General features: G+C 37.0%; 1 protein-coding gene across 3 annotated transcripts in view; it reads left to right on the forward strand.

Annotated features, from left to right (window-relative positions):
- The window catches only part of ARID4B (AT-rich interaction domain 4B), an 87175-nt gene that overhangs the window by 21697 nt on the left and 39582 nt on the right, over positions 1 to 25896 (forward strand). For all 3 annotated transcript variants that reach the window (XM_051614119.1, XM_051614121.1, XM_051614120.1), the window contains exons 3-9: positions 6947 to 7057; positions 11884 to 11949; positions 12536 to 12626; positions 16882 to 16961; positions 18880 to 18971; positions 21098 to 21236; positions 24965 to 25044. In XM_051614119.1, coding sequence (XP_051470079.1) covers positions 6947 to 7057; positions 11884 to 11949; positions 12536 to 12626; positions 16882 to 16961; positions 18880 to 18971; positions 21098 to 21236; positions 24965 to 25044 — 659 coding nt within the window. The remainder of the gene's footprint in view (positions 1 to 6946; positions 7058 to 11883; positions 11950 to 12535; positions 12627 to 16881; positions 16962 to 18879; positions 18972 to 21097; positions 21237 to 24964; positions 25045 to 25896) is intronic.

Here is a 25896-nt window from a genome sequence, read left to right on the forward strand (position 1 = left end):
TTTGGGTCGTTTGGCCTTTCATCATCTTAGAAGCTGTAAGTCCTTCATTTTTATTCAGAGAGGAAAATTAAGAACTTCAAACAGTCTAGGAATTAAACTGATCTAACTAAATGATTTGAAATAAAGAACATAGCCCCTTCACACCTGTAGAGAACACTAAAGCAGTTAGAAGTTGGTTTAGTACTTCCAGTTACCTGTCCGCTAGGTTCTGGTAACTGACAGCTTTGGGGAGTGGGGAAAGAGAGAGAGAAAAGGGGAAAATACCTTTCTGCAACTGTTATGCTGTATAATGTTTGCTTACAAGACTGGTGAGATGTTACATGAAACTTCTTGTAGATTTTCAATTGAAACTTGAAATAGGTTTCATTACAAGGGCCCCATCTACCCCCGCCCCCCCCATTTTTATTTTTTTTTTAATTTAGAAATGTTCAACCATTTTCCTTCGGAAATGTCAAAATCCCTTCTTCTGAAATGTACAACTGTAATGAAACAGAAATCAAGCCAAAATTTTTTCAGCCAGAAGAAAATTTGCCCAAAGCACACTTTTTCCTGGGCTTTCATTTGAAAAACATCAGTGCCCTTCATTCTAGCTTATAGTTTACAAGTTTCCAGAAAAATTCCTCATTTTTCCTGTTGTGTTTTTTCTGGGAGATGGAAGGTGGGGCAATGGATTTACTTTTTTGAAGGAGTTTTTTATTCTAGGTCTTAGTCTTTGTTTCAGATGTTGCATTTGTCTCTGAGGAGTTGTGCGCTGCAGTAACATAACGTTTGTAGAAAGGTTTTGCAAGTTTCTCTGTTGCTCTGAACATTAGGAATGTATTTGAAATCACCTATACATGATTATCTGCCAAACTGAGTACGTTGAAATTGTTAGTTTTTTCCTGAAGATATCTGCTATTATTACTGTAAAGTTGTGTCCTCTTAACCACTGCTGATTGAGCTGAAAGCAGTATCTTGCCCTCTTAATTACACTCAATAAACAAAATACACAATTTTGTTTATTAAGAAGTTGATTCTGCAGTGTATGGGCAGATCTCTACTATTAGATGGAACTTACTGCAGGTTTGAAAATATTTATCGTAAGCTGTTACTTAAGTAAATACCTTAGTAACTGTGGAAGGAGGGGTTTTGTGGTGGTTTTTTGTTTGTTTTGTTGGGTTTTTTTAAAATGGTTCCTTTGTGGGAACCATTTTCATTAACACAGTTCTTTAGAACTGGTGTAGAAGTTGGATTTACCCTTGTTTTCTAAAAAAATATGCTGTTTTTGATATGTGGTCTTTTCAAGCCTTCATTGCCCCCAAAGTTTCTGAACCCCTAAAAATTACTGTGGAGTGACTGCTAATTCTGCAGGATATAATGGGAGTTTAGGTTACTGGGTGTGTGAAACTTTTGCCTTTCATTAGAAGACTTAAGGATCTGGTTGGGTTTTGGGCAGCAGGGTATTATTGGTGGTTTTTCCCACTAATTTGTGGGACTGAGGATGACTGCAATTGGAATAGTCAAGTGTGTATGTGATAGTTCCACTTGCAAACTGGTTGCTTACATCTTAAATTACAGAAGACATTGAAACTCTGAGGAAAGACTATTTGGAGTGGTAACTTTAAATTACTGTAGATGGTAGAAAAAAAGTTTTGCTGCTATTCCTCTTGCTTTAATAAGAATGAGAAAAAATAATACATGTTGACTATTAAGATGTTTCTTTTTAAAATTCAAGAATTAATTTGGATGTCTGGTGAGGGGGGGAGGAGGGTCTTGAATCTTTAATAAGCTTTTGCTGAACCTTGGTTATTGACAATAAGCAGATGTTAAATTTCTGTTAAAAAACTAAAACCAGGCCTTTCTTTTCAGTAGTTGTGGGTGGTTTTTGTTTGTTTGTCTTTTTTGTTTATTTTCTTCAAAATGTTTGTTTCACTAGTTTGAGTCAGGAGTCTTGTAGAGTAGATAATTGCTGAATTTTTAATGTTAAATACAAACTGAAATCCTGGCTTTTTTCGAAGTTTGTATATGAGAGACAATGGGAAGGTACAGACACACTTTTCTCATTGCATATTAATCTGAAAGCAGTCCTGCCAGCTTTCCAGCTAAGCATGTCTGTTGTGTTTCTAGATTGAATGCTTAATCTTGTTTTCATGTGGTTTACTTGGAACATCCTGTGTGTGGTGCAGAGGAATACAGATTAGGAGATAGAAATAATATATTCAGAAACACCGTATTAGATGTGCTTGTAGGCAAAGGGCAGTGTAAAGCAATTTGATCAGCTGTGGTACAGCACGACAATCTTTACAAAGGAATTTGAATATAGTAATGCAGCACTGTTGGAAGAGGAGGTGTGAGGGTGGTGTCATCCACATAGATAAAAAATAACTAAATGTCTAGAAAAACTGGAAAACTGACCTCTTCAACAGCCTTTAAAGGTATTTAGAAGCATGATGTTACCATTTTAGTTTGCAGTGCTAAAATGTTTATTCCCAAGTGCTTTGGAGAGTTCTGTTAGTTTCTTCCTTCTCACTTGGAAGACCTATGTAAATGTCCCAATTGAGAAGATGTGCATGTTGTTTTTTGATGCGGGCATCTAGCCATTTATCAGTCCTTCCAAGTATAATCATCTCGAAGGCTGGAGCAGAACCCTTCCAGCAGCCTGCTTTGCCTGCCAAAGAAAATTCAGCCACTGAATTGGTGGAAGTTGCTGACTGGTCACCTAGAGACTGCTCCTTATTTAAGTGGTAAACCAGCTTTTCGGCTGCGGCAGCCGGTGTCACATACAGAAAAATCCTGCCCGGACGCATCAGTTGTAAATTGAGATAGCACAGAAACCATTCATCCTGTTGCCATTAACAAAATTAAGTAGTAGTAGGGCAGTCGTCCGTTAATTTGGATTTCCTAATGGAAAGTGCGAAACTGCAGGAAGCCTTTTCTTTTTATCCCTTCTTGGTGACTCAGGAGAATGCCAGAAATTATTAAAGTTGTGTTTTGACTGTTGCTGTGCAGCATCACACGCACGTTAGCTCTGCTCGGGAGCAGCCGCCCCGCAGGGACAGCAGGCAGTGTTTGGGGTCCGCCAGCAGCTCTGCAGGGTGTCCCGGGCCCTGAGGCCAGGCTGGGAAGCGGGCCCGGGCGGGCGGCGGGGCAGGGATCCGACAGCGACCGGCTCCCGGGAAGCCCTGCGCGCGGCTTTGCCCGGCAATCGCCTTAAGGGGACAAATTTAGTTTCACGGCAATCCGCGCTTAATCTGCTGGAGCCGCGGGCGCCTTCGGCCAGCGCGGGCGGGCGGGCTGCAGCGCTCGGCCCTGGCCCGGGCAGCCAGAAACTTCTGGCAGCTTCCCGGCCCGGGCCCCTCCTCTTAAAGCGGTAGGGCCCGCCGCGGGGCTGGGCGAGCTGGCCCTGCACCTGTCCCTGCTTCGGTCCCCAGGGACACACACGGTGCTGCCCCTCCGCTTCTGCCGTCCCTAATGAGCTCCGTTTTCTCCCGGCAGCCTTGCCGAGCCGGCTGCCTGCGGTTCGCTGGGGAGCCGCTCCAACAGCTGGTGGCATTAAGCTTTCGGTAGTCAGCGCCCCGCCTCAGCGGATGCTGGACAACATCCCGCCCCAGTCTCTTCCCAAAACAGCCCTTTCATGCCGCCAGCCTGGCTCTGCCCCCAGTGGTTCCCGGGGAGCCAGGCCTCGGAGAAAGCCCTCCACCGGTTTCCATTTGGAGAAAGATGTCCCTCTCCCGTTGTCACCCAGCAGAGCCTCCTGCTCCCCCTTTGGTAGCCGGGCCTCGGTCACTAATGCAAACAAAATAGTCAACCCTCATGAAAGCACCTATTTGGTGGGTGGTTTCATTGAGGATCTTAAATACCTGTCTTCTGCCAATAGTGAAAAAGGCATACCTAGAGGTCACTGTTAGTTTCATTTTGCCCCTTCTTCCTGGGTGAATTGAAGGATGTTTTGAGAGAGTGCGAAGACATAGAACCATTGAGAGAGGAATCTAGGGTGCATATTGAAGGTACTCAGGATGAAGGAAGTTCATGATTTGTAAATGAATGATGTATGCTGGGGTATACTTTTCTGTTTTCCTATTGAGCAAAAAATTACCAATGGTTTTATTATATGCTACTGAAAAGATTATTCTTATCTACAAATTAGAAAGTGCAAGAAATTATGTTCAGATACAAAAGGTAAGTAGAATTTCAGATTACATGGTGTTTTAAAATAAAACTGAGACTGCAGCCCAGAGATTTGGAAATGGCAACATATGAGACTACAAGAGCTGTTTCAAAATGAAGTCTTTAATAATTTTAAGAAGCAGAGAACTTTTTATTGTAGGGTAATCCAATGTTGTCTCTCTCCCTTCTCCCTAATGGCGGTCGCAGTCCTTCTTTTTAATATAATTTCAGTATGCTTGTAGTGACTTTTCTGAAGTTACTGAATCCTGTTCTCAGATTTTAAGATATATTTTTTTTCTGGTAACCTGCACTGAAAAGCAAAGAAAAATTAAAATCCTGCCAAAGCATGTAATAATTTAATAGGCAAAGGTGTATATTTACTCTGAGTGTAAAGATGTCTATTAAATTATGTAAGCACAAAGCAGAGAAGGCATAACAGAAAGAGGTAAAAATAGCTGTATACTTTTTTAATCTAGTTTTGATGGAATTGTATAAAACCTCCTTGAGAACAGGTGGCTTATTTGGAGTTGGTGAAAATTAAAGTCTTGGTAAAAATTATCTGAAATTAATATCAGACTTTAACAATTCTCTGTGATGCATCACATCTTTCCAGTTGTTTTAACTTACCACTTTCAGCTGCTATCACTTGAGTTAGCTATTGTAAGAGTAACTTCAGGAGATTTAGGCTAGGGATTGAAATTGGCTTTTGTGGTAATAATAGAAGTAAATTCTTTCAGATGTTTATTCTTCAAATGAATATTCTCTCTGGGAGAAGCTTTTAAAAATAAGCCAGAGTAATAACAAGGTAATCATTAACAATAGTAATTACACTTCTTATAAGAATTTAAAATCTTGTTTTAAAGTTTTTTTCTTGACTTTCCTGTTCCTCTATCATAAATTTCCAAACAGTTAAAGACCAAAGCTTCAGGTTGTTGTGGTTCCCACCACTCCAGACCGTTTTGTTTTGTTGGGTTTTTGTTGTTGTTGTTAATATTCAGTATTAGTGAAGAAAAAAAATTATTTATTTTCTGTAAGTTAACATTGTGAGTTGCTCTTTGAGCTAATTTGTTTGGTTATTGAGAGACATACAGATTCATACTGATGCAACCAGCTCTTGAAATGTTTGTTTATAGGAGAATTATAGCTATTTGCATCTGTGTGGACCAATCAGGAACCTGCCTGGTTTGTTAATGTCAATACTCTGCTTTCATGAAAGACTGAAAATTGTAGTGCTGAGTTTCATCACTAAAGAGTGGGGGAGAGCAGGAGGGATGCACCCCTCCTAGAGTTTTTCTAACTTCGCAAGAAAATGCATCACTGCTAGTGATGCCTCGCTAATCTCAGTTAAGTTTTATTGTTATTAAGTTTGGAGTAGGAATGGATAAGTGTTCATGGATAAACTGCTACCAGAGTAGTATCTCCTAATACTCTGCATGCAGTCATGCACCATGCATGCAGAGAGAGAAGGAGGGAGTGATTCATTAAAACATTGATAGTTTTTGATCTTAAGTGCAAACTGGGAAGAGTTTTCTTATAAAGATACTCTGTTAAAATGAGAGGTAGACTTGAACAGAGTCATTATTATTACAGAGTTAACATTGTAGCACCTCATGTCTCTCCATTGCAAGTTTTGCAAAACTTAAATTTCTGAAAAATCATGCATCAAAGCGTTCATGTACATGCTTGCATGTCTTTACTTCTGATGTATTGGAGCTGGAAACAGCCAGTGCGAATTCCCTGATGCTAACTGCAAGCAGGTCAGTATCAAATACTAGCTATGAGATCTGTGAAGGAGATTATCTCTATACTCTTCCCACAGTGAGCCTGAATGTGTCAGAGTGGCCTCTCTTAAGCTGTGTTTTGATCTGTAAGGGTGCGGAAACACGATGTGGGCTTAGGCAAGGGCTTAGATCTCTCTTCATAGCTGCTGTTTGGGGCTGCATGGAGGCTTGCAGTTCTCATGAACATACCTCACTCCTGTTGCTTGTCACCCTCTGCATTCTATCTCCTGACCTACATTGTATGAAGTGATGGTGAGGTGGTTCACATGCCTAGATTCTCCTCTCACAGCTTGCACTGAGAGAGGCTGGGTGAAGGAAGATGGATCTCCTTTGAAAGAACAGTCTGTGTTTTATAAGCTTTATAAGCTCAGTCTGTGTGCCAGTTAGACCCATGTTTTACCCCTATTTCTTGTTTCCCTCTTTGGATGTCACCTGTTCCTCTATTGCTTGTTACAGAACCTTGCCTTTTGTCTGTGCTGTTTGCTTTTGTTGTGTGTTTATCTTCCTGTTATTCTTCTACTGTATTTTGCCCCTTGTGCTACTCTCCTGGCGAGCACCCACTGATACAATTTATTCAAAAGTGAAACAGTATCTTCAGAGTTATTACACTTACTAATGAAGAATTAACCTTAATTATTGGAGGGAAATAAAACACCAGTGTCTTAATGAGATTAATCAGATCTTGAGTCAATTAAAGGAGAAGGTAGAACACTTAGTTGGCCTTCACCATTGCAACAGAACTGGCTGTCTGATGTGTCTTCACATATTGGAGGTTCATGTGGTGCGTCCTGGAGACAAGTGTCATATCAGTTTATTGTATTTATGGTACTCATTGTTACAAACTTAGTGTTGCGTTCTGTGTTTCTACTGCTGCGAGAGACATATGCTGTCAAGTTAAGTTTTATTGAGCTGTTTTGTAATGCTGTGTCCACAAAAACTAGTGATACCATGACAGCTATGTTGCCAGTGGCCAGTAATTAAAACCCAGTTTTTGTGGTTTTTTTTCCTTTCGTTTCCAGGCTATTGATGAGCCTCCCTATCTCACAGTGGGCACTGATGTAAGTGCGAAGTATAGAGGAGCCTTCTGTGAAGCAAAGATCAAGACAGCAAAAAGACTTGTCAAAGTCAAGGTATGTGGTTTTCCTGCAAATGCTTTTTGGCAAAAAAAAAAAAAAAAGGTCATCAATGTTCAAAACAGGGTAAGTGAAACTTCTTTGTAGTCTGAAGACAGCTAAGAAGCCGTCCTTTCCTTGGAGGCTGGCAGTGCAGTCTTGAAATAACAGTAAGCTTATTTTTGTTGGGAGGGGTGCCCCCATCCCCACGCAATTTAAATATGTTCTTTCAATGCTTTGTCATCTGCTTGTATCTGGTATTTGTGGCCCTGAAAGCCATAGGCTGACCTTAAAATAATTGGTCAAAATATGACAAATGTAGGATTATGTATGGGAGAAAATAGCTAAAACTCCTCAAAATAGTTTTAATATGGCTTCTTTTACTTCAGGAGCACAGGTCACTGCTGTTCAGCTGTGGCAGCTAGGTAATGCTTCAGGAATAAGATGAAACCCTGCTGTCATCCAACAAAGACTTGGCATATTGAGTCCTACAGAATAGCAAGCAGGGGATCTCACCTAATCTTTATGATGATTAGTTAATGACTGAATGAATCAATATAAGCTACCTGCAGTACAAATAAAATTGTGAAGAGGGAATACAAGAGGTACATTTTAACATCCCTTGGAAATTTAAAGTATAATTTCTAGAAATAAAGAGAACAATGTTTGGGCTTGTTTTTATTATATAGTAAGTCTACACTGCAAAATGGCCTTATATTTCTGTTTGGGTAATGTTGCCCTAGAAGCTTCTAATCTTTGAGCAGGTACCGTTTTTCTGCTCTGCCTCTTAACCCCATACAGAAATACAACAGAGTAAGGAACAAAAGCACTAACAAAAATGAATTAGGTTGTTGCTCTACAGCAGAGTTATAGTGGCAGAATATTTTATTTGAATTTACTGTAAATATAAGTGAAAATGTGTGAATTGAGTGGTGATAACCTGTTATAGAAGAACCTCCATTGTAACTGTCACGTTTTGCCTGAATCTGCCCTCATGCTAATGGCTGATTTTTTGCCTGTAGTATGTATGAGGGAAAGAGCAGGCAGTCTGTGAAAGCCCTGGTGGAGAGGACTATTGTCACTTATTTGATAGTACTGTTAATTATAATGAGAAGGTGTTTGTCTTAAATCTGACATCTTAAAAAAGCCTTTAGAGCAAATTAGTGGTCTTTTTCGTTTCATTAGTCGTAACTCTTAACAGCATTAGGTGGTCTATGCTTTACAGCACCATTGAGTTTAAGCAACTAAGTATTGGTATTTAAGCTGTTAAGTATCACTAAGTACAGAAATTGTGTTGTGCCTAGATCAGTGAAATCTTAATTCACTGAAATCATTAGAGGGCTTTCAGCTTACCTTCTTAGATGGCTACTTACACTTAAGGTTATTTTTATTGATAAATGCTTATGAGTTTATTACTTGCAGTTTGGTCACTGTAATGTTTTGCAGAAAGATCTTGAAATGAAATGGAAAATAGTTTTTACTGTAAGTTGCTTGTGGAGGCTGTGCCTAAAGCCCCAGGTTTGAGTGTGTGCCTTCGCTGTTACTGTTATAGCTCAGGGCATTTAGGCCCTGATACTGTTGTTGCTTTATAGAGCAATGTGATTTGTGGTTGATGATGTTTTGTGTGTGTGAGTTCACAAACAATGTCTGTTTACATTGTCTTTCTTCCACCAGGAACATATTTTCCCTAAACTTAACAGTGACCCCTTGATTTTCTCTAAAAAACTTTTCAGTTCTTTCTGGCACAGAACAACTTTGCTCAGTATTAGCTCTAACCAAGATTCTTACTGTCAGGTGTACTTCTTGTAGGATTCTGGTAGTTTGTATGCTGCATTTATTTTCCACTTGTTTAACAGTTTCTTCAGGCCCGAATGTATTTTGGGGTCTAGGAGAACTCTCTGCTGCCACCTCTCTACGGGACATTTTGCTGCAGACATCTCTATGCTGAGACATGTCTACACTGAGTCCCCCACTCTGTGGGGACAACTCTCCGGGGATCAGCAGATGAAACAGGGCTGTGCCACTCCTCATCTGGCAACCTACGGAGGGCTGTCCTGGCATAGAGATGTCTAGGCTTAGAGGTGTCCCAGCAATGACTTCTCCTGTGGAGAGTTGGTGGTGGAGAGTTGTCCTCTCCATATATTTTATGCTCGAGTCTCCTAGAACTACTAGAGGAAAACAAAAGTTTGTTAACTTCATAACATCAATTTTATTTTGAAGCTTTAAGTTTTATGACTAGATGTTCTGTTGAGAAAGGAGGATGATGAAAAAATTTTTAGCAATATGCATTATGTTATCTTCAGGCAAGTAAAATACTTCTAGTTGTCTCTCCTTCTATCTGCTTTCTTCTGTTGCATTCTGCTTCCTAGAGTATTTTAAGGTATACCTTTATAATAACTTTTCCATCACCGGTATAATTTAATATTTTTATTTAATTGAATGCACACTATTTATCATTTCAGCATCAGTAAGTACTGTGTTTTACAGTTTTAATGTCTTTGGCAGGTTCTGTACATGGTATAGATTTTTACATTGACAGTGTAACTTCATTACACACTTTGTTATGAAAAGCAGTAAAAGCAAGAAAAACTTGATTTGCCTGGACTGGTGAAAAGTATTGAAGGCAGTACAAATTTTACTCAAGGGTAAGGCTTCTGGTGTTAGAACAATAATAGTCCTCTCTTATCTTCATATGATCTGTTACAGCTTCTCTTGGAGAGCTATTTAAGCCAGTTTATTTTGACAGCGTCTCCAAAAGCAATTAGTACCATCATCTGCACCTACTTGTATTTAGGCATCCTCCACAGAAGTTTCAGAAGAAGCTATTTTCTATGTAGGTCTTTATTGGACAGAAACTAGTGAAACATCTGCTCTGTAGAGCCTACCAGGACTGTCTTTTGAGGATGGTGAAGAAAAGTGATATTCCAAGTGAATCTAAACAGGTTGATGATGTGCTGAATGTCTTGTTTGCCTGAGACAGAAAGGATCCACACTGACAAATATTATGGGAATTAAAACCCACACTTAACAAACACTGACATCACTTATGACAGCTTCAAGAAAGGTGAGTGGTGTCACACTCAGTTTAGAGTTTGAATATTTCTGTTAGTAGCCTGTGTTTCTTTGAGTACGTATTGATATTTCAAGAAGCAAAAAAGGTGCTACCAAAAGTCTTCTCTCAAAAAAGAGTCAAAGCTCCAAGGCGTATTTAAAAAGAAAAACCATTCTGGAATGCATAATAGCAAATTTTCCTTGTTTACCTTTCATCATAGTACATTGTGGCTGGCTCATGGTTTTGGACAGAGTTCCTTTTTGCTGTAAAATACATTTAAGATAATTACAGAAAGTAAATAAAACCAGATGGCTCTAAATAAGAATTTATATACTGGATATGTTACATGAAGCAGTAATGACCACAGGTTTCAGGTTGTTTTGCATCTGAACTGGCCTTTTTATTTCTAAATAAATCCCCCAATAGAGAGAAAAAAATAATCTGTATCTGCCAGGCTGAAGTTCAGAAGGGTAGTCTTCACTCAGTTAATTCCTAGCTCTTGGTCTTGGTTGTAGGTGCTGTTCTCAGCTGTTTGCTCCTTTCAGCATTTACAGAACTCCTTCAAGTCTCCTCCTGAGGAGACTGAGTAGCAAAATTTGTGTTAGAGAACCCGGTTGTTCTGAAGGAAATTTTGCTATTGCTTTATGCTATGGAGAAACTCTCAGCAATAGTGAGAACGTAACTTCGGGTGCACCCATCAACCAAGCCCACAGGTTTATTGTAGGGTTGGTGTAGTTGAGAGTTACAGTTACATGGCTGAGCCTCATGCTACATTCTTACTTATTGTGAATACTAAATAAAACATCGTATGCTTAAATCAAGTGAGTGTGTTCTGTTCTGTTGAACTTTATAACATAATTTGTGTGTCAATAAAGAGTACACACGTACATAAAAACGTAATGCCATAATTTTCTAAGTTTCCCTGAATTTTAAAACCAGAGTGGAAATAAAACTTCAGGTGTAATTGATAGGAGGATCCTGTGACTTTCAGTGTGACCAAGTTAATTTTGAGTGAGAGGAGTGGTGAATATCCATAGCATCTGATAAATATAACTTAATCGTGTTTGAATTTCCAGACAATTTGTTTTCTGAAGATTGCATGTGTAGGATTAAAGACACAGCCAATGATATGGGAAAATACCTTGGAAATACTTATGGGATTTACATATTCCGGTTTTGAAAGACTGAAATGTTAGCTGTCTGTATGTTTACTTCCAGTTAACTAGCAACATGTAAGCTAGGCTGATATTAACTGAGAGGCTGTTTAGGTTGTTCATTTCGTTTTGTTGACATCAGTGTCCTGTACTTTTTTGTGTGTGAGTCTGTTAACTGTTGAGTGAGGGAAATGCACTTTTCAATAAGCAAAAACCCCCAGGAGAATATGGTTAGATGTAGGTGCTAGACCTACATTATTTCAGAGCATTGAAATATAAATGTTTACTAAAAATTGTCACTCTTTTCATGGTGTGACATTAAAGCAGTACAATTCAAATAGTTAAGAGAACTGCAGAACCAGTTTTGAGCCATTAAGCATTGTTGGTAGACTGTTTGATGCTTCCTTTAGAGGTAATGGTTCTATTCTGGGAGATAAAGAAATACCTTAGAGGTTTTGAGGACTAAGAAATTGTCTCCTTGTGTTCCTAAAATACATGAATGAAACACAGTTTTCAGGAAGTGCAGTGATTATGGTGACTAACTGTAAGATGAGAGTTTGAGAAGGGCTATTGACATCTGCATGTGCTTATGCTGCTCAATTGTATCAAGTGATTGTCAGTTGAATTTTTTTTTTTAGGTAACTTTTAGACATGATTCTTCAACAGTGGAAGTGCAGGATGACCACATAAAGGGTCCCTTAAAGGTAATGAGTTTGTTTTATACTTTGCTATCACTTTGAAAAGCATTCTTTTTCAATACTTGACATACATGTGTATAGGCAGTATGGGTGAAAGTGGAAGGTGCAATTTGTTACACAGACTGGATAGGATCAAAGGTAATGCTGCAAACCTAGAGCTGGTAACTCTTCATGTTAACTTTTTCCTTTGTAGTTAAAAGGGATACAGCAGCATACAGGCTGATGCAAGCCTCTTTGTTCTTTTTGGCCTTAAAGCTAAGAAGTTTGGCTTTCTCTGGTTTTTGGTCACTGTTGTTTTGGAAAAGTCAGCTGGAGGATTTGATGGGCAATCTCTTACACAAGAGAATGACATCACTCACATTGGTTCTTGTTCCCCACCTGCTGGCAGGAAGTAATCAGCTCAGTTAGTTGGCTTATTTTAGAGGAATGAAGGAAGTTGTGAGGGATACAAATATATTCGAGTGAAACTGGAAAAGTATGGTATATCTAATATAGAAATAGGATAAAAATTAACTCTTTGCTAAATATAAGAGTGTTAACTTCATTGCCTGTTTTAGAAGCTGTCCAGTGCTAAGTGGCTTTTGTCATTTAGGTGGGAACTGTTGTGGAAGTGAAGAATCCAGATGGAACATACCAGGAAGCAGTTATCAACAAATTAACAGATGCAAGTTGGTACACTGTAGGTAAGAAAAATAATTCTTTATTTGAATAAAACTCATGACTTAAAGTAAATCCTGTGACCTGGACATGACTTAAACATGGTGAAAGATATCTTTTGGATATGCTTAGGGTATTCAAAGTTTGTATTAAAACCTTAGAATTCTTATTTGTTTTTTTTATAAGAAACCATACCTCTCGCAAGGTGAAATTGGAACCTCAAATAAAGACCTAGTGAATTGCTTTATAAATGGTAATTGCTTCTTTATATTTGACAGTAGTATATCAAGTATCTCTGAAGCAAAGCCTGCTGTCATACTTCCTTAAAAAAGAAAAAAGTCCTTTTAAAACACAAGTTGCAATACATATTTTCCCCTACTCTCAGACTTAGCCCTGAAAACAGCTGCTTTAAAAACAGACTTAACTCATTTTTTAAAAAAGCTTTATCCTGTTTGTTTTCCCTGTTTTCTAATGTGACTATTCAGACTTGATTTTCAGATCTATGTTGCCCACAAGTTATGTGGTTTGTTTTGTTGTTTGCTTTTGTTGTTGTTTTTTTTTTTAATTGTTTTTTTTAATTGTTGTTTTTTAAATGCTTTTTAAAGGCTCTCTATACATGAGTTTACTCCTTTATGCTGAGTGGAAAACTGGTCAACTGTAGAATGGTGACATATATTCCATCTGTGCACTGCTAGTCTTAAAGGTACTGCAGGAAGTGTATTGATTCTTGAGAAACGATATATTCCTCTCCTTGGTAGATGACTGGGGCATGGAAAGGTAAAAGAACCTTAGCAAGAATTAGTTGTTTTGAGATATTAAGGGTTGTTACTGATGAAGTAATGTTGAACAGCTAGGGAAAGACTAACTTTACTTTTAGTCCTTTTAGAAAGGAATAGAGCTATAAGTTTAGATAAGACCTTTCGGATAAGCGATGCAAAAAATGTGTCTGTGCTTTTGTTGAAGTAGAATGTAAAGGAGAGATCAGGTTAGGATGGGGTAAAACATGAAGCGTAAAGACAAGAATTAATGTTATAGAGAGTGTTTTGATAATTAATAGAGAAGTGGATCAGATATGAGAGCTTTTAAGAACAAAATGGTATAGCTGGTGTTAAAGCTATGTTGTTTGTAAATGTTTATTCTGTTGAGAAAGCATGAGATTAGCAGTTCAGCAAGAAGAGTAAGATAGGAATCTATGCAGATTAAATCTTAAAGGTAGGTGCCATGAAGTTGCATTCTGTAAATCAAGAGTAAATGTCTGTCAAAAATCCTGAATTTGAGAAATCGGAAGAGAAGATGAAAGAGTTGAGACAGAAAACAGTATTTTGCAGATAAAAGTAGACAAAAGCATACTTTGAGAGACAAGTGACTTTAGCAGTGGATGATTAGAAAAAGCTTTGTCATGAGGTTGAGTGGAATAAGACTGAAATTATCTTTACAGACAGTGATGAGTTTGCAGATCTGAGTGAAAGTCTTACTTCAGTGATAGCTGCCATTCACCAGATTTCAGAATTGGCACGCATCTTAACCAGCAGTTATCTACTGTTGTCCTATCACTTACTGAGAAGTATGTAATTGCTTGCATTGTTAATGATTTTGTGAATAAGATTACTATGATTTGGTCAAAAACTTTGTGAAGGGACAGATAGATCTGAAGCAGTACCTTTCCAGAAGTCGTTGCTTAAGACCATTTATGCCACTGCAGCAGTAGTGTGTAGAATTTAGAGGAATAACCATTTTGGGGCTGCTTGAAAACTTTAGCACTGAAGTATGGGCAAGATGCTTTAAGGAGCCACTGTCGCTCTTTTATTCATAAGATGCGATCTGAATAGAAACTGTACATCATGTTTGTTTATATGTCTCTTTTGGTGCTACTGCTTTCCTACCAAAGGAAGATGGGAACTAAATTAAATTGAGAAAACCCCACAAAAAACAACTGATACAGCATTATAAAATTAGTATAGCACAGTTGTGTCAATACATGAAATGTCCTTAGTTTATTTGCCTGTCCTATAAATACCTCAAAAAGCTCAAGGTATTCCAGTCCTGGTAAGCAGATACTGTTTCATAGAAATGTCTTTGGAAAGTTTTAAGTGGTACTCTGAACATTTAACTCCCTGTTTACTATAAGGAAAAAAAATAAATCAGAGTATTTTTTGCTTCTGAAAATGCAGAATTGTGCATGTTCAAAAATAGTTTTAACCCGCATGACATTGCTTTTTCTCAGAATTCAAAATGATTTTATTTGCTTTAAATTGTCTCTTTTTTTCCTTTCCTTGTAGTTTCAGAATAGGTGTTTTTAAATGTGTTACACTCCTCTGTGTCTCCTCACAGTCAGTTTAGAATGTCATATCCATAGCAGCCATATGTGCTGTGCTGACCACACTCGTCTTTCAGGGAGGTGAAGCTTTTCCTCTGGATGCATTCATGTTATGGAAGAAGATTAAGAATCCCTCTGGCAAGGAGGAGGCCACAAGCAGATTACCACATATAGGATACAGTAACATGGCTACCTACCTAACTCTGAATAGGTTTCTCTCTGTTGTAGTCAGCTTATCCCATGAAGTGGGTAAACTATTTTTTAATTTAATCTCTCATTATGTAAGGAGACTGTTATGTTAATTAACACAAACTGAATTAGAAACCTACTGCCTTCTACTTCACTTAACCAAGGTGGGGAGTGGCTTCATTATCTTAATTCTGTATTGACCATTTGAGGTGGTAGCTTCAAATCTAGGTGTTGTGCAGTTCTTGCTCTGAGTATTTTTCGTCAAATTTTGAAGTGACAGATATACATCTATAACTGATATTTTATCACGAAACGGTACTTAACAATTACTGTAGTATAAAACACAGACTGGGGAATGGCAGTCACAAGGGGAAGTTTGTTCATCAATAGTGCTGAATTTTATATACAGATGAAAAATTCTCAGGACTAGGTGAAAGTTACTTTCATATCAAATAAATACATCAAAATTCTTGACTAGCAGCTTGTTGCTTTTTGCATATTTTAATTTAAATTAGTAAGTGTTGAAAATAAAATATAGCGCCTATTATTTGGAAACCAGACATGGCTGAAATTTAATTTTTCTAATCTTGCTGGGCATCTTTTGCCAGTTGATAGCCATTCTTCTAACACTGTTATTTTGACGCTTATTTGTGAAAGCATTCACATATTTTTCATTTTCTACCACGATTGGATTCTAGCGAGATGAAAATAATCAAACTTGGCAGGACTGTTGATCGGAGGGAAGATCTGAATGAGAGTGAAAGAGACGTGTTAAGAAATAACAGAAACTTTTAACTTTTAATGTAATATTTTAGTCTAATCTTAAGGTTGATTCCATGCCCATGAAAGTCTTCCAGGTCACGGCAGTTTTGGGATAAGAATATAATTGTTATCACTGTTACGGAGGAAAGACGAAGTCAGATTTTGAGCACAAGCAGAGAGAGGCAGTCAGTTGTTGAGTGCAAGTGTGGCCTGAGACTTAAACCTTGTCACTAAGTTCTCATTGCTTAATACCTGTACAAGACTTGACAAAAGCTTACTTCTTATATGACCCGTTTATCGGCATCTGCAGATCCCACCTTGATTGTGTGCAGTGCCTTTCAGGATTCAAAAAGATTAAGTATGTAGCTGAAGCCAGCTATGTTACAGGTTGACCTAGTGATAGCAGAGGTAGTAGAAAGTCTAAAATCAGGAGATCTCACAGTCCTCTCAGCTGGTGCTGATGATTGTATTTTGACAATTGTAATCTTCCTTAGGCTGACATCACTGTTGTTTTACAGCATAGTTGAATGAAATCAGTAGAGAAAGATGTTGAAAGATGTTTCATATAACTTGAAACGGTAACTTTTTCTCAAAATACCCATTTATGTTTCTCCATACTAAGTGTAGCTTCCTTTTGAATGTTGTGGGAGTACTGGTTATGTAATAAAGTTCTGTAAAAATTGATAGTGCTTGAATAATAGTTTTTTAATTCTAGCATGCATTGATTTTTAATTTTGCGTCCTGATCATAAATTATGTGTGCAACTACTCATTAGTTAAGATTCCATATAACATATGCAAGCATGGAGTAGCTGTGGTAAGACAGCAGCTGAACTATTTGATCAATCTGTGCAGATGCTTTACTGGATCTGCAGCAGTATCCAGGTACAGCTTTTTTTTTTTTTTTTAAGGACTGGCTACAGGAATATGACACCTAAATCAATCACTTACTGATATCCCAATTTTAACCAAAAAATGTATTGTCTTTTATTTTTTTTCCTTACCTGGTGACAGTATTTGATGATGGTGATGAGAAGACTCTTAGACGCTCTTCCCTGTGTTTAAAAGGAGAAAGACATTTTGCTGAAAGTGAGGTAATTGAAGAATTTTTATAGGCAACTTTTTATTTAGAAAAATTTGAGTGTGATATTTTTAGTATCTCAGTCTTCAGTATGTTATATACATCCATGCTTCTGAAAATTGTGATTATGTAAAATGCAGTCTACATGGTGTGGCTTACTCTCTTTTGAAATCAAGTAATACAATTACATTTTACCAAATTGTGTAAGTCAAGAAACAAAATCAGCATTTCATATTTTTCATTTTTGTGTTATTAATGGTTAATAGCTTGTAGATCACACAAAAACCTGTGATCTCACAACTACTTTGCTTTATATAAAAAAAAATCCCAAAGTATTAGTTAGGAAAAAAAGGCACCTGAAAAGCTTAATGTACACCTTTGACGTAATTAAGTTCCACTGGATTTTATATCTAATTTGTAATAGCTGGTAAACTTGAAAGATCAGTAGTTTTCTTTTAAAAGGCAAACTACGAATTGCTGTTACCTCTTAATTTGAAGACACACATCCGTATTTTGAAACTGGTTCATGTCTTAAAGGTGACTTGCATATTAAAGTATGTAGACATTTCTAGCAAATTTCAAATAGTTGAAATTTCAGAATGAGAGTTATTTCCTATGGTTGTGTAGGAAAATCTGTTCTTATGGACAGATTTGTGTAAATAATAATTATTATCTCATGATTGCATAGCTACTCAGCAGGGAAGACTGTACCTCCAGTTTCTTCTGTAATTAGACCAATGCCACACAGTTGTCTTGTTCTGATGTTGCTTTAGATTCATCTGACTTCCCAAGTGTATGGGATTCTTTAGGGTGTCCACCACACTCAGAAGCAATCATCCATCTACTCAAAAAATTAAAAAAAAAATTTACTTTTTCTATGTCAAGTTCTGTCTGACACATAATACTTTTTGGATTATTATTGGTGTTTTCACTTTTAAAAATTAATACAGGACTCAGAAGTATATTTTGGAGGAGTATGTTTACTTTGGAAGGCTTTGTGCCTTAGGGTCATACAATTGTTTAGACTGGACACAGCCTTTAAGGTCATCAAGTCCATCTCAACCCAGCATTAAACCATGTTCCTAAGGACCATGTCTGAACATCTTTTAAATACCTCCTGGGATGGTGATTGAACCAGCCTTCTTTCAAAGAACAAAAAGTGCCTGTGTACCAGGAGCATTCACATTTGGAATGGTTATCTTATGAAAACAGCAATCTTAGGGAAAGAAGATACTGCGTATCCATTAAGTCCTTCTGTTGATGCTGTATTATTTCCCTGAATGGAGAAAGTTCGTTCTTTCTCTTCCTCTTCTAGTTTTGATGCGATGTAGCATCAATCAACACCCGCTCAGTTATCAATATAACAACCTTTTAAAAATTGTTTTAGAACCTTTCTCTCTATCAAAGATATCAAGTTATGAATTACTAACAAAAATACAATCAACTTGTCATGTTTGCTGCCACTGAGCTATCTTGAAGTTTCATTTCCTAGGAGACCTTTGTTCATTTATAAGTAGATGTTTGGGTGTTTAGTCTGACAATGAAACAGGCAGAAAATTCATCCTGTAGATGTGGATCCTAGGTCAGCAGAATACCTAGCACTTAATTCTCTGTTTTTGAATGGTCCAAAAGCAGGACTTCTGGGAAGAATAATCTGTGTGGGTTGGACAAAAGTTAATTATTTAGAGATGGGGAGAAAGTGTTGAAAAAAAACTCCAAAAGAAAGCACATTACTTCTAAGAAGTTAAAGCAGTGACATCCCTGTTGTACATCTGCAAGGAGAAATGTTGTACATTTGTAATGAGGAATCCTCTCTACTGAAAAAAAATTGCTTTAACCAGATTATACAAACTTAGAGTTTGAAGAATAATTTATGCCAGGTTTTTTATATATGTTTGTATATGGAATTTTTTTTTTTTTCATTTCAACAGACATTAGATCAGCTTCCACTCACAAATCCTGAACACTTTGGGACTCCTGTTATAGGAAAGAAAACAAACAGGGGAAGAAGATCCAATCATATGTAAGTTTAATGTCTTTAGCACTCAGACTGAAAGTCAGTTTTACATGTACTGTTGCATGCAAGAATTGCAACAAGTCTTTGTGTAATCAGTATTTAAAATAGTACTGTTTATATGCAAGAGTTTTTCTTGGTTTTGTTATTTAAGTAAAAAAAGAAAGTGGCATACCCAGTGGAAATGAGTTCTTAAGCTATATTCAACAGCTTCTCTGTAGTGGAATACTAGTAGTATAACTGTGATGGACTCAAACAAAGATGGTTACAATGCAGTCTTTGTCTAGCTGATACAAAGGTACTAGGTTTCTCATTACAAGGTCTCTGAAAGGTTTTTAGAAATAGGTGAACTGTATTATGGTTTGTAGCAAAACTTATTGATAGAAACAGAAGGTTCAGGGATAGTAACTTGATTTCCTAGGTATTTCCTTCCTGTGATTTGAGATCTTGAAAAAACAGTGTTAAATACTCCTGACTGTTATTCTTCTGTGCCTGCGGGTGGGTTTTGTCTGGGGTTAGGTTTGGGGTTTTTGTTGTTGTTTGGTTTTGGTTTTGTTTGGGTTTTTTTGGGTGGGTGGTTGTGTGGGTTTTTTTGTTTGGCTTTGGGCTTTGTTCTTAAAGTTTGGAGGTGGTAGTGGCTGGAGTGGGGAGTTTTTTGATAGCTTGAAATAAATATTGCCTGGTATATGTAGAGGTGCTATAAATTTACTCAATTTTTGGTCTACTAATTTGTGATGTATCAAAGGAAAAAGATGGAGAAAGCTAGCATATACCATAGAGAATGTGATTGCAACATCCTTGGTGTCTGTGACTGGGTTGTTGTCTTCTCTGTTTCCCTGACTGTCAGTACAGGACATTATTATGGCAGAAGAAACATATTTATCTTTTGATTAATACTGATTCAACTATGTCAAAAGACCAATTGTACAAATACTAGTATAACTGAGCTAGGTTGCAGTCTGTCTAAAATAGTCCTGGCTTTTTCTCTAGTCCTTGGCTTCTTCCCACAAGAGGTTCTTAAATCCCAGAAATCATCCAGAAATACTTTCATACTTTTTTAAAAAAATTAAATAATTACCTTAAAAAAGGATGTTGGGGGAAAGATACACAGTTTTATCAGGACTGCAAATGATGACATAAAATAAGGGTGGAGAAAATTAAACATAATCATTCACCTTAGGCTGTAAATCAGTTATCTGTTACACAAATGCTATCTGTGAATCTTCTGCTAATATTTAACTTTGTACTCAAAAGCAGTTATGTGAAAAATGAGATAGCTTTTAAAATTCTGCTTGTTGTGCTCATTGAATGTACTGTCTATGTTCTGTGAATTAACCTTCTAAGTGACTAGTGAAAAATCTTGAGAAAGACAGGAGTGCTGATTTAAAAAAACCAATCTTTTAATCAGTTGCAGGCAATCTTAGTTGGAATAGTTTTTTACATTTAGACTCCCCATATGGTTAAAACTGGGTGCAATTTTGTACTGAAACAGGCAAAACTGAGCCAGAAACCTTTTTTTAATCAAAATGTATTTGCACCTCTGCCCATCTACTTAAATTCTAGCACTTCATTCAATGTGAAATTGAAACAGTCATTGAAATGCTTCACTGAACATCTTTAAAGAACTGTTTCAGGCTAAACAGACTTCTTTTTCTCTTTGCTGTTCATCTTCATAGCTGATGTTTCTTCTTCAGATATATGTCCTCTCTCAAAATAGCTTTTTATTCTGTATGGCTGTTAAAGTAAAAAGATTAAGAGGAAAACCAAAACGTTTTTGCTTCATGTTGGTCCAAAACTAAAAGTGCAACAGTATTTTTGAACAGTGCTTCATTATGGCAAGATTCTTGTTTTCAATGTCCTGACAGTTAATTTCTGTTCCTCCATGTGGATGCGTGGTGGTGCTTTGTTTGGTTTTTGTGTGTATTACATGTAGATGGACCTTTCTGAGTTTCTAATGTTTTGTTTGTTATTAGAAATACTCTTACAAATATTTCTATTAATTTTTATCCTAAAACACTTAACAGGCATTTCAAGTCACTATTATTTATGCCTCTTGACAATTAGCTTTAGATCTCCTGTATTTATTATAGGCAAGTTTTGTGTAGTTGAGTTTTAAATCTTTTTCTGTTGTTTAGTCCTGAAGAAGAATCTTCATCCTCTTCCAGCGATGAAGATGAAGATGATAGGAAACAGAGTGACGAGTTATTAGGAAAAGTTGTGTGTGTGGATTGCTTCAGTGCCGATAAAAAGAAAGCTCTGTGGTTTCCAGCTTTGGTAAGAGTTTAATATTTATTTTAATTTTGTCAAGTTTCATTAATTTTCTAGGCACCAGAGAAAGGTAGAGTTTTTAATTTTTGATGGATCAACCGGTATTTTTATAAGAACTTTAAATGTTTTTTCAAATTGGACTGTATCATAATAGCCAAAGGAAATATTATATGTATGTATGTTTGTTTATAAAAATTTATTGCTAAGGTAGCTTTAATTTTATCAAACAGCCAGAGCTTGTTGACTTGACTTCATCTCAACAGTGTTTTTTACTACTATTGAACTAAAATTTCAGGGTTTTTTTCCTAGGCTGTTACATGTAGTTTTTCTGAAGTTTTGTCAAGGAAGAAAAGATAAAGATGTGCAGTGAGAAGGGAAGTCTGGTGATGACAAAGATATTATTTTTCTGTGTTTGATATAAACACATTTAATAATAAAACCAAATATTTTTTTCTGTGTTGCTGTGGTAAATAGTAGTCAATTGCCAATAAATTTTCTTTAAAATAACATTGTACTTTTTAGTACAAGTATTTTCTGTTTTCTTTATTCTGGTTTAAAAACACTACAGATAAATTTCTAATAAAATATTGCTGTTAGACTAAGGATGGCATAGAGACCTGCAGATATGTTTGGAAATTAACATAACTCCATATGAAGTACCTTCTAGTACCATGCTTTTTAGTTTTATTATTAATTGTAAATATTTGAATTGTGTCTCCCTGTCGATGAAAGCTTAAAATGTTAATCTGATTTCAGGAAGACTTGTCCTCTGCTTTTGGAAAGATGCCATACACTAACATTTAACTCTTCCTAGTGTATGCAACTTCAGTTACAGCTTCAAACTTGTTGTCTCCTGTGTCTTGTAATGCAGTCCAGAGGCTTTCCAGCAAGACTTTTGGAAAAGTTGTTGTGACAGAATGATTTGTTGAAGTCTTCCTTAAAAGAAAGGAAAGGGCAGAATATACAGCAAGGTGATACCATGTTAGTGACAGACAGCATTAAGAGAAGTTTTCAGTACTAGATGAGAAAATCACGCTCTTTCTTTACTGAGTGCTGTCATTAAGATTGATGCAGTGTTGCCTGCCTCACAGCTGTACTCTTGAGAAGCCATAAGTTAGGCTGGCTTGAGATGTTGTGTGTCACACTGTTGGCTTGTAGCCCTTCTGGTCATGCACATGACAGATAGCAGTTTCCATGGCAGCCTCTCTGGTAGGTATTGGGCTTGCATGTGACTGATGGATCCCTGTGGGTCAGAGCTTAAAGATAACTGAATTGTTGCTTATGCTCCCACAGTGTATTAAAGGTACACACTGTTACATCTTTGGCTTTTATTTGCAGATTAGAATAGCTCATCCCTCATTGAAAGCTTCCTGCATGAATGAGAAGCAGCAGGTGGATGAAGTTTGAGGGTGGAGCTCATTAACTCTGAAATAGCTTATCCTAGATTAACTGTTATTTTAGGAATCAGGTTTATAGCTCTGCAAATAAACATCATATTGCATTTAATAGGAGAGGTTGTGCCAATTAACAGATTTCTGCCCCAAGTAGTTGGGTTGGGGTTTTTTTGTTTGTTTTTAGGTTTTGTTATTCCCTTTCCTGTAGCTGTGCCTCACCATTCTTTTACCTTGTAATCAGGTTACCTCTACTGTATCAACACAGTAATTTTAGCTTATTATTGATACATTTTAATTTAATTTTATATTATGCTTATTGTGATTATGTGAATAATTATGTTCAGGTTTAATATGATGAATAATATGTATTACATCATTACTTTGTTATTAATCATGTTGTGTACAGATATGCTCTTGTGTATAAGCACAGATGACATTGTGCAAGTTTACTGTGTTAAAAGTTCAGGGATTAGTCTAAACCTTTACAACAAATAACAGTTAAGATTAGTAGTGGAAACTGATTACTTTGGATGTCAGTCCTATAACCAGATAGCCTGTCACTTATACATGTAAAACTGTAGAAGTCTAAAAATTATTCTGAGGACTTGGTGATTGACTACATTTTTTTAATCCTGGATGCATGGTTTGCTTCTTTGTTTTGGTTGGAGGAGGTTTTTTTGTGGGTTGTTTGTTTGGGGTTGGTTTGTTTGTTTGCTTGTTTTGTGGTGGTAGGTGATTGTAAAAAAGCACGGCAGTTGCTCCTTATGTCAAAGAGTATGATTTAATAAGCCTTACAGCATTACTTAGTTTGAATGTGTATTTAAAGGCTTTTCGCGGGTGCAGTGAGGAAATCTGCTTGCAGCATTTTCAGAAAATTGAGTTTACATAGGATCATCTCTCTCATCCTCCTGCGACTCCAGTGCAGCTTGTTTTGCAGGGAAATTGAGAAAACTTGTGTCAGGCAAAATTGAGTTGATGCTGCTTGATGTAAAGGCACGACATGATGATGTGTTGTAAGCTGCTTTCCAACCTTTGAATGGATTTCTGACTACCAGTCTTGATAACTTCTACAGAACCAATAGCTAAAGCCAGAAGGGCCCTTCTCCATCTCTAGAGAGCTAGGAGGTTGCACTGTTGTTTTCAAATGGAGGGTGATAATCACTCTCTTTTACCTTCATTTTAAAACACTGTTGCAGACTATATCTCAAACTGCATTTCAGTTAGTTAGCTGTAATTTCTTTGGAGACTGTAGAATGCATTGAATTTGCAGACTGAGACTATTATGGTTTATTTTTCTTGAAAAGCATATTTTGCCAATGTTCTGTGATACGCAGCTCTGTTTCCAAATCAGTTTGGGCTTTTGACTTTGCCTTCTAATATGCTATATGGCTGGTGACCTGTGCATGGGGGGAAGCAACCCTTTGTCTTGCAGTATCTTTATTTTGGTGGAAAAAGTAGGACTGAAAGCAATTGGTGCAAGAGAAGAGAGGTATGTACCCAGGACTAAACTAGGGCTACAATTATTTGCTTCTCCTTGGGGTTTCACAGCAGCCAGAATTTTCTTACCTTTCAGGGAAATACACAGGTTTAGAGAGAAGAGACATGAATTGAAGAGAAGGATGCTTCCCTGTTCTGTAACTCTGGAAATTTCATATTTTCATATATATATATAATATATATTAATTTTATGTTTATATATATGTAAGCATATATATATGTAATTCCTGAATCTTTTTAATTAGCAAATTGGTCAAACAAACTTACATAGCTTTTAAAATTGCAACAAATTATAGGTGGTCTTAGTGCTGGACTTGATTAGTCTACTCTTGAATTAAAGAAACTATTGTAATATTTGCACTTGAGGCACTCTTATCTGCTAGGTAGGTAACTCATGAGTCCTCCATGATAAAATTGCATTCCATAATTTGTGTGTGCTTTTGTTTTTGAAACTGTTTGCGATTGCATCCTTGCAATCTCTGCAGATTTTCTAGAAGAGGTCTCTAACTCAGGACATAGCACTTGGTGGAAGTCCTGTCCTTTTAGGATAAGGAGTAGAGTAGTCTGTAGTGCCATGACATGTACTTAACTTTTGTCAGAATACTGGTTTTGCTATGGTTCTGGCAGCAGCCACCAATTTCCTCTAGGAAATGAGCATTAACTCATGCATTCAGAAATTTCAGGAGGTAATCTCTCCTGTTTTTGAGGGATTTCATTTGTTCTCATCTCAGTGTTGCCGAAGAGGAGTGGACTCAAAAGGTTTTTGAGAAGCATTGGTATATACTATTATGCTCTTGTTTTCCCTTTTTCTCTCTAAACTTTATATCTGTAATATCTTTGCAGGTGGTTTGTCCAGATTGTAGTGATGATATTGCAGTGAAAAAAGACAATATTCTTGTTCGGTCTTTCAAGGATGGCAAATTGTGAGTAGGAACATAGAGGTTGATAATTGAATAAAATGTGTACAGTCAAGTGAAATGTAGTATGAGATGTGTTGGGTAAAGTAATCTCAGTAAGTTTGTGCCAAGATTTTTTATATGTTTAGAAAACTGTTAACAGCCTACATCGTGATTAGATCAATCTTGAGCTTTGTAACTATTAATAATGTAATGCGTAAATCTACCTGTCTTAATTTAAATTTCATTATTACAGTGGTGGCAAAGAAAGCAGTATATTGTGACTTTGAGAATGGCCCGAGATTCTTTCCTGCTCTGGTTATTCGGAGTTGTGGCTCTGATATTCACAACACTGATATTCAGAATTGTGGCCATAAGCCCACCCAGCTGCAGAAAAGGAGCGGGTGGGTGTGTGTGCATGCACATGACACCATGTGCACAGACACAAATTCTTTCTTTTTTGTTTTTTTGAGGTAGTAAGGCATACATTTATCTTAGTCTAGGCTACAACTATGTATTACCATGTTCTTTGAAAAGAGCTGTATTAATACTCAAAGGGGAAACCTAGAAAACCAGACAGTATGGTATTTGCAATAGAATGAGGAATTTTGTGTTGTTAAACTCATGTTGGTCAGGGAGGGGAGGTTAATGGATTACAACAGGATTCTTTTTTCTAGGCTTCAGTTTTTGTTTTAAAAGTTGCAACTGTCTACTGTGCTTGGTTCAACAGAATGCTGTTGCAGGAGGATACTGAAATATTTAACAGTTTCATTGTAGCTTAATTACTTACTTATACTAGGATATCACTTTACGTTTTGATAGTTACTCCGGCATCAGTGCATGTGTGCACACAAGCATGTACCCCTCACCCTCCAAAGC

Source organism: Apus apus, chromosome 3 (assembly GCF_020740795.1).
Source record: "Apus apus isolate bApuApu2 chromosome 3, bApuApu2.pri.cur, whole genome shotgun sequence".
NCBI classification, from domain to species: Eukaryota; Metazoa; Chordata; class Aves; order Apodiformes; family Apodidae; genus Apus; species Apus apus.